This window comes from Lytechinus variegatus, chromosome 5 (genome assembly GCF_018143015.1).
Source record: "Lytechinus variegatus isolate NC3 chromosome 5, Lvar_3.0, whole genome shotgun sequence".
Classification (NCBI taxonomy): Eukaryota; Metazoa; Echinodermata; class Echinoidea; order Temnopleuroida; family Toxopneustidae; genus Lytechinus; species Lytechinus variegatus.
Window position 1 is genome coordinate 4,352,265 of NC_054744.1, and position 15,210 is coordinate 4,367,474.

General features: G+C 37.6%; 1 protein-coding gene across 1 annotated transcript in view; it reads right to left on the bottom strand.

The window, feature by feature from the left end:
- LOC121415104 (cyclin-dependent kinase 7-like) overlaps positions 1-15,210 on the bottom strand; it is a 46,465-nt gene that overhangs the window by 28,304 nt on the left and 2,951 nt on the right. The window contains exons 2-8 of the mRNA XM_041608200.1: positions 14,929-14,991; positions 13,266-13,367; positions 12,546-12,614; positions 11,022-11,132; positions 7,533-7,651; positions 6,115-6,301; positions 4,834-4,983 (exon numbers count right to left, since the gene is read on the bottom strand). Coding sequence (XP_041464134.1) covers positions 4,834-4,983; positions 6,115-6,301; positions 7,533-7,651; positions 11,022-11,132; positions 12,546-12,614; positions 13,266-13,367; positions 14,929-14,991 — 801 coding nt within the window. The remainder of the gene's footprint in view (positions 1-4,833; positions 4,984-6,114; positions 6,302-7,532; positions 7,652-11,021; positions 11,133-12,545; positions 12,615-13,265; positions 13,368-14,928; positions 14,992-15,210) is intronic.

Here is a 15,210-nt window from a genome sequence, read left to right on the forward strand (position 1 = left end):
GGTATTTTTTTCTAATGCATCTCAAGACTATCTTATTAATTATTCTGGCACCCTTTTCAGTATTCCCTTTTTAACGTGCAATAATTTGTGTAGGAGTATTTATATATTTTATTTATGTCGTGGGAGTGGCACGTGTGGGGGCTCATGCCTTCGGGCAACAGTGATGGATTTTGCTTTTGTGCCCCCTGACCCACATGCCATTCCCGCATTTCTTTGCCTGTTAATGTACTGTAAATTTTTATTCTAATGTAATGTGTATGTACTTTTTATATTGGTCAAATAAATAATGAAAATAATAATATCAACTAGTGCTGATAGCAGTGATGCAGATGACAACATGTGAGCATGCCCATTGACTTATGTCACAGAAAAAGACATGTCAGAAAAGTTAGGAACATCTTGCCTATTTTGCTACCATTGTTGTAGTCGATTTGACAGTCTCATAGGCTCAATACACCAACCTAGAAATGTTCTTTCCGATGAAGTTTTTTTCTTGATTCGTGTTCCTATGGGGTCCTAGAACAAATTCAGCTTGATTGCCCAAAGTTGCCGTTTGGGCAATTTTGCTAATTTGCATAAATCCTAAATGGCCGCCAGATGCCATCTTGAAAACCTAACTTTTGAACCCCTGTCCACAAAATGATGAGTAATAAATCGTTTTAGGGGTTTAGAGATGTGTAGAACCGATTTCTGTAATCATTTTTGCAATATAAGGTCATCTTCAAGTCAAATCCAAGATGGCTGCCAGATGCCATCTTGAAAAATTGACTTTTGATCCCCTTGCCCCAGAATGACGAGTAATACCTCTGTTTAGGGGTTTTGGGGTGTGCAGAATTCCTTCCTGCTATATCTATTATGCAAAAAGATGTCATCTTCATGTCAAATCCAAGATGGCCGCCATATGATGCCATCTTGAAATATGAACTTTAGAACCTTTTGCCCCAGAATCATGAATAATAACTCTATTCGTGAGCCATTTGGTATGTTGATTCAATTCATGCTGTTATTTTGCATAAAGGATAATCTTCAGATCAAATCCAAGATGGCCGCCAACCGCCATCTTGAAAAATTACTTTCCGAGGCTTATACGTGTTAGAACTAATGTAAAGGGATTTCAGTAAGAATACTCATTTCTTTTATTAATTCTCAAGTTTTTGTCCCAGAATCATGAATAATCCCTCTTTTCGTGAGTTATTTGGTATGTTGATTCCATTTCTGTTAATAATTTTGCAATATAGGATCATCTCCAGGTCAAAATAATCCAACATGACCACTAAACGCCATATTAAGAAAAAAAAACTACTTCCGAGACTATTGAACCTTGAAGAAGTGCTCTCCCTAATAAGGTTGTTGTTATGTATTGGAGCTCATGTAAGGGGATTTCAGTGAGAATGATTCATTTCTTTTAATTACTCCATTTTTAGTTCGAGGTCAAGTCATGTCTAAGATGGTCAGATGGTTGATAGATTTCGTCATTAACCGCTTACTTTAGAATGAAACCATTGAAGGTTTGGGCTATGATTTCGGGAGCTTTGATCCTTTTTTATTTCTGTGCAACCATACTTTTCCAGTGAAATGACTTTTAAGTATTATTTGAATCAAAAAGTAATTTCTCCGTATTTTTTTTCAAAAAAAAAATAGTTAACTTATTAACTTCCTTTATAATTATTATTGGACTCTTCCTCCTGACAAGAGCCATTGACTTGGTCAGCAGGAGTGCACTCTTTAGCCTCCTGCAGAAGATAGGCTCCACCAAGACTGTTCCACGGTCAGGAGTGTTCTCATTCGTGAAATGTTTTACGGAAACGATGTCGCCCCTGCCTCTCAAGAAGTGGCAGTACAAGACCTAGTCATACATAACAGCTAGCTGTCTGTCCTGTGCATGTAAGGGGTTTGGATCAGCCTTCGAGAGAGTCAGAAATCCTGATAGACTCAAGACACCGACTGTCCTCCAGATATGTATATCAACAGCACACACTTGTCTGGTTGTGATGGACTCCTCATCTCCCTTGGACCGACTATATGTCTCTTAATTGCTCCCTTTCACAGGACAAGCATCAGGATTGTAATATCTGTCACAGTCATGACCAAGCTCCTGCACGGAAGTAAGTCCTGGAAAATGTACACCGACCAAGAAATGTGGCTAAACACCTTCCATGTCAGCTGCCTCGGACGTATCATGCACGTTAATGGCAGGACAGTGAAAAATACAGAGGCCCTTCAGCGTACGTGCTGGCATCAAAAGCTTATTCTCGCTCCTTAGTCAAAGGCACCTCAGGTGGTTGGGGCATGTTTGCCGCATGAAACCTTGGCGAATCCCTTCTTGGATTCGCAAAGGTAAGGTGAGCTGTGTGATTGGTCTCACCCCATCGGTAGATCACACCTCCGTTATAAAGACACCTGCAAACGTGACATAAAACCTGCCGGCATAGACACTAACACTTATGAAGGTGTAGATGATAGTCGCCATTCTATGGAGAGCTACTAAGTACAGGGGGTCAAGACATCAGAAAATAATCGGAATGCTAAATTGGCAGACCAAAGGCCTAGGAGGAAAGTTAGGGCAGCATCTCTATATAAACGTGTGTCAGCGCCATCCTCCTTCATCTATAAAAATTTGCTCTAGAGACTGCCACTCTAGAGTGGAGCTTCATAGTCACTCTCAAAAATGTAAGGCCTAGCGCTACACCATCGTCTTTTAAGGCGAACTGATGCCTACCAATCATTGATTTAGAAAAAAATATTGATAAAACACTTTCAAATTCAAATAAGACCCTAAAAGCCTCTTCAGTACAAAGGTATGGATGGACCTTAAAAAATGAAAATACACTCGAAATGGATCATAGCCAAAACCTAAATAGGATTCATTCTAAGTTGAGCAATTAATGTTGAAATCTGACATCTAAGATGTAACTTCACCTTGACCTTGAACTTGAACTTGAGAATTAATAAAAGAAATGAGTATTCTTACTACATTAGTTCTACACGTATAAGCCTCGGACAGTAATTTTTCAAGATGGCGGTTGGCGGCCATCTTGGATTTGATCTGAAGATTATCCTTTGTGCAAAATAACTGCATGAAATAAATCAACATACCAAATGACTTATGAATAGAGTTTTTATTCATGATTCTGGGGTAAAGGGTTCAACAATTTATATTTCAAGATGGCGTCATATGGCGGCCATCTTGGATTTGACCTAAAGATGACATCTTTTTGCAAAATAGAAAGCAGAAAGGGATTCTGCACACCCCAAAACCCCTAAATAGAGGTATTACTCGTCATTCTGGGGCAAGGGGATCAAAAGTCAATTTTTCAAGATGGCATATGGCGACCATCTTAGATTTGACCTGACGATGACCTTATATTGCAAAAATGATTACTGAAATCGGTTCTACACATCTCTAAACCCCTAAAACGAGTTATTACTCATCATTTTGTGGACAGGGGTTCAAAAGTTAGGTTTTCAAGATGGCATCTGGCGGCCATTTTGGATTTATGCAAATTAGCAAAATTGCCCAAACGGCAACTTTGGGCAACCAAGCTGAATTTGTTCTAGGACCCCATAGGAACACGAATCAAGAAAAAAACTTCATCGGAAAGAACATTTCTAGGTTCGGAAAATGTCAAATCGACTATTGATTGACACATGTCATTTACTCATGGATAGAGACAAATGGTGATTATTCCATCAGATTCAGTTACAATCCATTTCACGATTCACACCATTTCTGAATGAATTTTAGAGATTTATGGGTATTCCATCGAAAAGCCTATTAATTTCCGGATATGCATTAATGTAAACTTATCTATTTAAAATCATGAAATCTCAGCTCGAAATCAATAATTCTGATGATCACTAACACTGAAAAGTATACATGGGACAGTGTATTAATATTGTTTCAAAAAATACCTGACATTTGATGAAATTCTGTGCTTATTTTTCAGTAATTACACATTTTGTTCCAGAGCTATTTGGCACATATTCTTTAATATTTTTTATTTATACATGTAAATACAAACATTTTGGTGGTAATTCCATGGGATTCTGTTAAACTCATTTTGAGATTGTTATCAAAACTGGTATTTATCCCTAAGTGTGAGTCTAAGTCATACTTGAATCGTTGTGAATCCCCCCCCCCCCCCCCCCGGAGTGTTTCATGAAGCATTCTGTCAATGGTTTCACCGATTTATCTGACCTGAGCCAATCAGATGCATGGATTTCAGTAGCTTATAACACTTGCCAATGAAAGTCACTGATCATTTGTTTCATGAAATACTCTCTTACCAAGAGATGTAATTGATCCAATCAATCGCAACTATGGAAAGCCAGCAACGTCAACATATAAAATGCATGTTCATTTAAAAACATTTCTAGATATGAATGTATATCCATTTATTTCTTGACAATTTGGTGTGATCTCCTTTGTTTCCAAAGGACATTTTGCAAATTTTCTGTAAAAACAAATTATGACACTGATGGATTTCCATAGAGTAACGTTTGATTGGATCGATCATAACTCTTTGTTAGAGGTGGACCTGGGCCCTGTTTACAAAGAATAACGATTGACCCGATCAATCGTAACTCTATGAAAATCCATCAGTGTCATAATTTTTTCTACGAAAATGCACAATGTCCTTTTTATGCAAAGAGAAGTGCAGTGAATTTTCAAGAAAACAATGAATGCATGAATATACATCACAGCTAGAAAATATTTTGAACAAAACATGCATGATAGATATTGACATTGCTGGCCGTCCATATTTGCGATTGATCGGATCTATCGTAACTCTTTTTACAACAGGGCCCAGGGATCCCTGAGGCCTTATTTACCTCAGTGGCTTTGCATCGCCTGCAAGGGTCCATGAGAAGGAGCCCTTTGAGAAGGGTCAAGAGGTCATCGGTAGCGGCAGTAAAGATATCCCGCAGAGGAGTACCAGGAAACTTCTTGAACTCAATATAGTCTGCCAGGGCTGACATGTTCTGTCCCAAAAAAAAGTTTAACATAAAGGAAAGTTGTGGTTAAAGTGATTGGTTAACATTGGTTTGACTTTTTAAAAATCTGAGCTAGAAGGTCACACTTGTCACCTGTGTCTGTGATATGTTACAATAATGAAGCCCACAAAAAAATTGTGTTAAAAAACAATTCTTTAGTGCTTCAAAAATTGAAATATAAAGTGACCGGAAACACTGTCTTAATAATAATAATAATAGGTATTTAGAGGCACTAAAAACAAAAAGTACCATAGCGCGTACAAAAGTAGGAAACATTTAATATTTGCAATGATTACTATACAATATTCAAGATAAAAAGGAAAATATTAATTAATTTCATCCCATACATGTATGTGTATTATTTAGGTGTCTATAAGACGCCTATTTACAAAATCGGGGTTTGCCTTGTAGTTTTAGCTTTTCATTCTCAATAATGGTTGTTTTCAGGGTTTACTGGTTCTAATACATGCACCTGTACACATGTTTCATCTTTGTTTGAGAATTTTTCAAATCGGCTGCTCACAAAGTTAAACAATACCTTTAAGATGAATTAACTATAGTTACTATAAAATTCTTTGCATGGTATTAAAAATCAACATGAAAAAATAGGTTCTACTGCAATCAGTTTGAGACGATTCTCTCCATTAATCTAATTCAAAACCAGAATTTTTCATAATTAATTATGCATAGATTGATAGTTTAGAATATAAATTATTATTTTAATTTATTATTATTTATTTATTGGTATATGCACATATACTGACCAACAGCAGGGCTAAAAGGGTCAATTTACAATATCAATACAAAGTACCCAAGAAAAAAAAAACATAACAGGTACAGTAAATATAATTTTGTCCTAATGATTGAATGGCATTATGAAAATCAATTTTCATGAAGATATATGTATTTCTTGAATACAAAAGGATAGATAAGAGAAAGAAAGTGAGGGGGGGGTAGAAGTAGAAATGTATTACAGAAAGAGAAACCTGAGACGGGGAAATAGAGGAAGGTCAGAGAGACTAAAGCGGAGACAGAAACCAAGAACATTATGAATGCTTTCAAAAAAATTAATATAAGTACATTAGTGAACATTCTTTAAATACAAGCAGTAGTTCTCACCGGCCATTCTTCTTCTGATGGCGTCCCTATCGTCTGGAAGATCCTGCTCAACTGGTCCAGATCCGATTCTCCGGGGAAGAAGGGAACCCGAAGGAGCAGTTCTGCTAGGATGCACCCCATGGCCCACATGTCCACCCCCGTGCCGTAGATCCTCGCCCCAAACAACAGCTCTGGACATCTGTACCACCTGGAACGACAAGTGAATAATTCACATTCAATTCGATTCAGAAAATGGCTTATATAGGTAGATAATACAATCCATAATTTATTGTTCAAAATAGACATGAAATGAAATACTCTGAAAATATGCTTTGCCTAATTGATCGTGGGCACGGCAGCCGCTGTGCAGCGCCAGATCGATGGGGCTCTATCCCTTTAATCATTGAACGCCAAACAGGGTAGCAGCAACTCCCATCTTTTAACGTCTTCCAGTCTGATGCGGCCGGGGTCTGAACCCCTGACCTACCGGTTGTGAGACGGACGCTCTACCAACTGAGCCAACACACCGGTTAGATAAAAACTTCAATCCCTGCATGGAGCTGAATGACAAAAGTTTTGACAATAAATAGAACATACATTGCATTTCATTGAAATCAATAGGACATAACAATAATATAATGTGCAATAATGTGCAATATAACACAAAATAACATGATGCAACAAACAAACAAACAGTTATTACATAGCATAAGATAAACAAACATAATGGTGATGGTATGTCACATAAAACAAAAATACATATTAAATATAAAATCAGGAGATAAGTATTTGCTTTATATTTCACATCTCAAATTTATTTCTACAGAAGAATAGATACAAGACTACAAGGCCCGAATCCACAAAAGTGGTTTTGAAAACCCACGGTTGAGTCCATGGCTTATGCAGGTTTCCTATATAAATTACGCTTCATTTAGCGCGTATCAGGCGCGTGTATAAAAAATTCCAATGCTGATGCACGCTTTTGTCACATTGCGCCAAATTGATGCCTGTTACCATGGTTAGATACGCTATTTTATTCATGAGTCCACTGTTTTAAGTGTGGACTCATGAATAAAAACAATGGACTCGTGGATAACCACGGCAATAGGCGTCAATTTGGCGCAATGTGACAAAAACATGCATCAGCATTTGATATTTTTTATACACACGCCTGATGCACGGTAAATCAAGCGTAATTTATATAGAAAATTTGCACAAATCATGGACTCAACCGTGGGTTTTCAAAACCACCTTTGTGAATTCGGGCCCAAGAATCTCCAGCAGTCTTCAACGCATTCATATTCCTCCGATGACAAGATTTCGACTTTGCACATACCCTTCAAAATATGAAATAGAAAAACGGTACAGTAATATGCAATTTCTTTATAGAACTCATCATTCTGCAAACTGTGCTACATGTACGATAGATTTCGTGCTACCTCGTTACGACTTGATGTGTGTATATCCTGTTGGGACTGCCATAAAACTTTGCAAGACCAAAATCACCAATCTTCAGCACCCCGCCCTCATCAAGCAGTAAATTGTTGGGCTTCATATCCTGTGGAAGTAATTCAGCACAAACATGTCAGTCATGTGTCAGCTGACACAAAAAGAGCACATTACGTAATTAATAATACTAACAGTAATTATCATTCTTGCATTTTTTTTATACAGTGCATCCCCCACAAAAGGAAACCTGTCTTCAGAGTAAGATATCTTACCGATTGGACATGTTTTGATCATAAAAATAACATTGATCATAAGAATGAAATCTATTTTTTTTTTATTTGACACCAAATACTTACTGAATTGCTCACACAATGTGGAGTAAAAAACAGTAAAAAAAACCCCAGTAAATTCTGAGGCATGCCAGAAACCATTTCCACGGACACTCACATGTAAATCAACACCCACTCTCATTAATAGGGACAAGTGAAAGACACTTAAAGCCTGTGTATAGCTTTGGTAAAGGGTCAATAATGTGATTGATAATCGAATATCATCTAATATGACAGTCTTACTGAAGCGTAGAGACCGTTAGATATTTTTCCAACTGCACTTCTCTGAGAAAATTTCAAATATTCAAATCTTGGATGTATAGCGCCCTCTCTCGGCGATGCTTGTTTTAAATTTAAAAAATGGGCATTCAAACACTTATCTTATAAATTTAGTGATTAGATATCCAAAAGTTACAGACAAAGAACATATCTTGAAAGTTTCAGCCCATTCCATGATTTGGAATAGGATATAATTGAAAGACAAAAGTACACAGATATTTTAATTTGGTCGGGTGACCCGATCAAGTTAAATTTCCATGTAAAATCGCAAAATTTATCCTGTAAAACACATTTTCATTTCATATCCTCCACATCATAACTGTTATAGGGCATATCCATTCATATTAGCTAGCAATGAATTGGAATAGTGATAGGTGCATTTTGGTGGATTTACCAAAACTATACACAAGCTTTAACAAAGAATACAAAAGATAAGCTAATGAGCCATTCCTTTCTTGCGCAAGTTTGTAGCATCCTGAACAGATCTCGACCAACTTTTCTTTGCAACTTGATTTTGACATTAAATTTTGATTCTCTTCTTGCTCATCTATGAAAATCATATGAAGACTATTAATTAATATCACATTTGGTATCGAAATAAGAAAGAAAATTTGAATGTAACAGCATAAATCATTTGATTATAATAAAGAAATAACTGCTAAATCCCAGTTTCCTTTTTTGTGGGATGCACGGTACAGCTATTATCACTTGAGCGTTCTATGAGAAATTTTCTAAGCATTCTACATCTATAATCATGCACATTATTTGAAAAATTTAGGGAGGGGGTCCACCTGAAATTTTGGAATGGACACAGGTAAAAAATTTGCCAAGCAAAAAAAAAATAATAAAAAATAAAGTAAAGAAAGGGTTATCAACCAAACTGTTATGGGGGATCACAAAAATTTTAGGGGGGGTCCAACTGAATTAAGGGGGGACAGGACCCCCCCATCCCCCCGCCTAGCAGCATAATTACCCCGGCTTTACAACTGTACATGTACATGTAGCTAAAATGCGCTCAAGAATTTCAAGGACATAATCCCTGCCAGGTACACGTACCCATTTCCATCACCCGGGTTGAGTATAGCACAATGTAGATGAATTTTCTCATGAAATAAAATGGCTGGGATTGGAACCCACTACCCTGTTTGAAAGGCAAGAGTCAGAACCACTAGACCATGATGCTCCCTCCATTATCATCAGATTCATCTTATAGTTTTTAGTTATCATAAGAATAGGGACAGTGATTTTGCGCGATCGCGGAAAACGGACGGAATTCACGGAAAGGGCCCTTTGAAACGGAAAGTGGCATTTCAAACGGAAAACCACGGAAAACGTATTTTCCCTCAAAATACACAGAATAGCAACACAAATTACTCCAAAATCACAACAAAATGAGAATATTAAATGGCCACAAAACCCCAGAAAACACGATCTCACTTTGCTACAATCATGACAATTCACACATCGTGACTGCACTCGACATCAGCACACTCGATTGTACCCCGCGCCCGTACCCGGCCGGCCGGGTTGGGCTTCACTGCACTGTATACACATATCATATCGTTCAACTACACGGTCGTGTGTTGCTGCCCTCTACGTTTGAAGATGTAACAGTACGATATCGTGGTCTTAAAATCCAATATGGCGAATTGGCAAACGCTGTTGACTGATGATAACGATGTCAAAAATCCCCCAAAACTATCGATGAAATATCATTTCACCGTGAAATAATGCTAATAATGTGAAAGGTGAGGATATATGCATGCTAAATTTCTTTGTAAAAATATCATATATACCCGCATAGATCCGATTAGAACGAATTCTATTGTGTTGTTGGTACAGTAGCAGATACAATTTTGACCAGTGCGAGTGTACGGTACGTGTAATTTTGCTATTCAATGTGGTAACGGAATTGTCACTTTTCCGTGTGTACAAAGTCTATGGGAAACTGAATTTCCGTTTTCTGACATGCTGAAACGGAATTTGAGATTTTCTGAAACGGAAAAGGCAATTTTTTGAAACGGAAAATAGCTGTCCCTATAAGAAAGTCATTAGTAACATATGTGACACTTGACCTTCGAGAGTAGGCCTATTTATCAAAACTCTGAACATATCACTGTCAAACCCATATGCATACATAAGACATGCTTAAAGTTGATCAGTCACGGGTTCTTCATCTGTTGCATGAACAAGCCATTCTCATGTATACAATGCTCTCTGTGAGCTTGACCTTTGACCTTGGAACCCCTCAAATGTGATCATTTCCATATCAATATGCATACATGTGACAAGTTTGAAGTTGATCCATCAAAAAGTTCTTCATTTATTGGAAGAAAACGATCTGTGATGTTCGATCTTGTGACCCAAAGTCCAATTGCTCTTATAATAAAATAATAATAAATAACATAGGATTTGTATAGCACACGTATCCACCTGATTCCGGTGTGCACAGCTTTTGAGGAATGACTTCATGCTGGTACCCATTAAAACCTCACCTGGGTTGAGTGCAGCACAATGTGGGTAAATTTCTTGCTGAAGGAAAACACGCCATGGCTTGGAATCGAACCCACGTTCTTCAGATTGAAAGACGGGAGTCTTAACCACTAGACCACGATGCCCCCACTTATAGTCTTATATGCATATTTGGATCAGGTTTTAGGACAATTCATCAAACATTTTTTTCTTAAAGCTATCGTGACAGATGAATGGATGACCTGCAAATCACAAAGCCTCTGGTAACAGTGGCAAGTACCTACAGTTGGCAGAGGCATGAAAATTTCCCTTCATCAGAACATTTTGTCAATTTTTCTGTTTTTATTCAAAACCAATTAGTTTCTGGGTCAACTTCACGTTAAATCATAGTAATCTCACCCTATGTAAGATCCAATTGGAATGGAGATACTCTAGACCTCTTAATGCCATCATCGTATAGGCCTTGATGTGGGCGGGGGTCAATACCAAGCTATTTTCCTTTATGATAACCTGTGAACAAAATACAAAACGTAAATAAAACATATTGGCCCGAATTCACAAAGGTGGTTTTGAAAACCCACGGTTGAACCCATGGATTATGCAGATCTCATATGTAAATTACGCTTAATTGAGGGCGTATCGGGTGCGGGTATAAAAATGTCCAATGCTGATGCGGGCTTTTGTCAAAGGGTGCCAATTTGATGCCTGTTACCATGGTTAAGATACGCTATTGTATTCATGAGTCCACTGTTTGAAGAGTGGACTCATTAATTCAAAGAAGTGGACTCATGAATTAAATAGCGTGGATAACCACCATTTGGCGCACTGTGACAAAAGCGCGCATCAGCAATGGACATTTTTTAATATACGCAGTAATAAGTATAATTCATACAGGAAATCTGCATAAACCATGGACTCAACGGTGGGTTTTCAAAACCACCTTTGTGAATTCGGACCATTGTATCTATCACCAATGGAACACTCTTCAAATTTCAGCTGTCAATGCAGATTCGCTTGAAAGTTTGATAAACCAATTTTTGAAGTAACTCTAACCCTCTGCATGCAAGCAATGTGTTCATGAGAGATGTTTAATTTAAAAGGCTGCAGAGCATATTTCCAAAGAGAAAGAGAGGAAAGAGAAGTTATTGGCGGACAAGATGCACTTCATGACAAATTCAATATCCCCATCAAGCCAAATAAGGAGCTCCCTTCTTTTAGAAACTATATCATATTTTATATTCCATTGTCACTATCGTGATTATACATGTTTTTATCATTATTATACAAATAATGAATGTTTATGAGTGCAATGGACGGAATACTTCATGAGGTGAAAGATGACATGATCCATTCAATGAGGCGTAGCAGAGTTGAATGGATCATTATTTCATCTTTCACCTGGGTAGAGAGAGGCAAAGTGTGGACTGACGCCCTGCCAAAGGACGCTAGGCTGCGGTGAGATTCGAATGCACCACCCTTTTATTACAAGTCAAGAGTCAGAACCACAACACCACAACGTTTCCACCAATATAATATAATGTGGAGAAGCGGTGGTGTAGTGGTTCTGACTCTCGCCTTATACAGAGGGTCGTGTGTTCAAATCCCACTGCAGTCTCGCGTCCTTTGGCAAGGCGTTAATCCACACTTTGCCACTCTCGACCCAGGTGCTAAATGGGTACCCGGTAGGATGTGAAAGTCATTGTAGCTTGTCCAGTACTGTTTGCGCCTCAGAGGCGACTGACTGGAATATTCCCCAGGGAGTGGAGGATGTGCACCCTTTGTGTGGGGGAATGACTGATTGAATCCGATGACCGGGTAAAAATATATCTGTAAAGCGCTTGAACACGTCGTTCCGATGTATTAAGCACTATATAAAAGCGGATTACTATTATTATTATTATAATATTGCAATCGTATAGATACCTCTAGGTCCGTCTCCATGAAGTCAAACACAAGGCTGATGTTGGATCGCTGACCAAAACAGTCAAGAAGCTACCCAAAAAATTGAAAAAACAAATTCATATTGAGAAAAAAAAACAGGATGCTACCAAAAAAAAGAGAAAAATATATCAGTTATCTGTAAAGGGATCCAGAGTCCATTGCTGAAAGAGTTGTGTTTGAAATGCAAATCAAGTCATCTAGCAAAATTCCAAAATATGCACTCCAGATTGGTTGGAAATCCAGTTAAATTTGATTTTAAGAGTTCCGCTTGATTGAAATTCTTTTTGCAGGGGCAGATATTAAGTGTTTCATTGTTCAATTGTATTTAATAGAGGTACTTCTCATGAACAACATTAACAACAAGTACATGAATGTCTGTTTAGCAAAGAAAAATGCATTTGAGCTAATGTTTGGAAGGAATGGTTGTTCACCAGCAACATATAGGAATTAAATGGAAATAATAATCAATAATACAAATTGTGATGATGGTGTTGATGACAATGATGTAGATGATGATGCTGTTGACAGTCCTTCATAATGATTATGACATTGACAAGGATGATGACAATGATGGTGAAGGAGGAGGATGATAACAGACTATATAAATATCTTTTACTGCAATAATTTGAAGAGTTTGAAAAATAATTAAAGAGAAGGATTTAAAATAATAAGGAGCAGAAATCATGTAGTAAAATAACTCACTCCAATTATATTTTCATGCCTAAGTTCTTGGAGCAATTTGATTTCTCTGAGAGCCGTCCTGTTTATGCCATCCTGTGCTTCGGATCTATGCCCAAGCTTTATCTATGGAGAGGGAGAGAGAGAGAGAGAAACATTTGAGAACATTACAGTACGACAAGGTGTTTGAATATCATGGTTACTGACATAGCATCAATAGGTGTTCTACATGATTGCATATATATGCTGTGTAGTGTGAGCGAAGTCGCATTATACACTAAACACACTTGAACTGGCAGGTCTTGTGTCTGGACCGATTCTCTTCATACGCAACCAGCCAACTCCAAACCGACATTAAGTCGCCAAAAATGAATATTTTGATTTTTATTGAGTTTTAAAAGGAATATCCTAAGCTTTAAAATGACATATCACTTGTAAAATCTATCAACAATAACTGACACAATAACAGGGGGTTTGTGGTCGACCACCCACCCCATGAAAAGGAGGTTGCGACTGAGCCAAGTCAGAACATATACCTGGGGCCCGTCTTACAAAGAGTTGCTATTGATCCTATCAAACGCAACTATGGAAAGCCAGCAAAGCCAACATATAGAATGCATGTTTACTCAAACAAAATTCTAGATATGAATGTACATCCATAAATTTATTGATTTCTTGACAATTTGGCATGATCTCGTTTGTTTACAAAAGACATTTTGCAAATTTCCTGTAGAAAAAAATTATGACACTGATGGATTTCCAGTTACGATTGATACGATCAATCGTAACCCTTTGCAAGACGGGGCCCAGGTCATGAAACCTTCTTCTTTCTTGAATCGTAGGGGGCTCAACAGCTTCGCATGGAAAAGGGCAACGATATTGATAACATATCATATTACGTAAGAACCATACAATTACCAGGGTCCCATAGCATAAAAGTTACCACTATGGTAACTACCGATGGTAACGCCGATCAACAGCCAATCAAAATCCAAGGATTCCATGCAAGTTACCTTTGGATGGCAAAGTTACCAAAATGTCATGGAAACAGGGCCCTGGGTCTCTTTTCACAAAGACTTGTGATAATGAATAAACAATTTCTGTATCAGATTTAACTATCAGCCAATCAACTTGAAGGATTTCGCTGGCTTTTGACTGATATTGCAAAGTTGCCGTTGGGAGAACAGTTTTCAGAACTGAAATGGCTTTCCTGGGTAAATATACCTCATTATTATTGTCATTTGTTATCATAACAAGTTTAAAGGGATTGTTTAACTTTGTGAGCAGCTGATTTAAAAAATTCTCAAACCAGATGAAACATAAGTACAAGTGCATGTATTAGAACTAATAAACCCTGAAAACAACCATTATTGAGAATGAAAAGCTAAAACTACAAGGCAAACCCCAATTTTGTTAATAGGCGTCTATATGGGATGAAATAAAGATGGTGTTTCCGGTCACTTTATATTTCAACTTTTGAAGCACTAAATAATTATTTTCGAACGCAATTTTTTCTGGGCTTAATTTTTGAAACATATCACAGACACAGGTGACAAACTGTGTGACCTTCTAGCTCAGATTTTTTAAAAGTCAAACCAATGTTAACCAATCACTTTAAGAAACAACCAGCTAACAGCTGAAGTACCCACCCTGGGTATAAAAAGACTTCTCATTAATTCAAATTTACCTTTTTCACTGCTACTATTCTGCCATCGTGCTGAAGATCTCGAGCTTTGTAAACTGTAGCAAACTGCAATGAGGGAAAGATAAACAATAGTGCTTTTTTCTGAGTAATGATCGTTTACCAAACTGCCGTACCAGTGAAGGAATATAGGAAACAAAAGTGCTTTTCAAAATGACATGTATGTAGGAACAAGCAAAGCTTACTTGATTTCGAAGTAAATTTTGGTGCTAATACTTGCTATTTTGCCGAGCGCCAATTTCTGGGTGGTGATGGTAAATCAGAGGC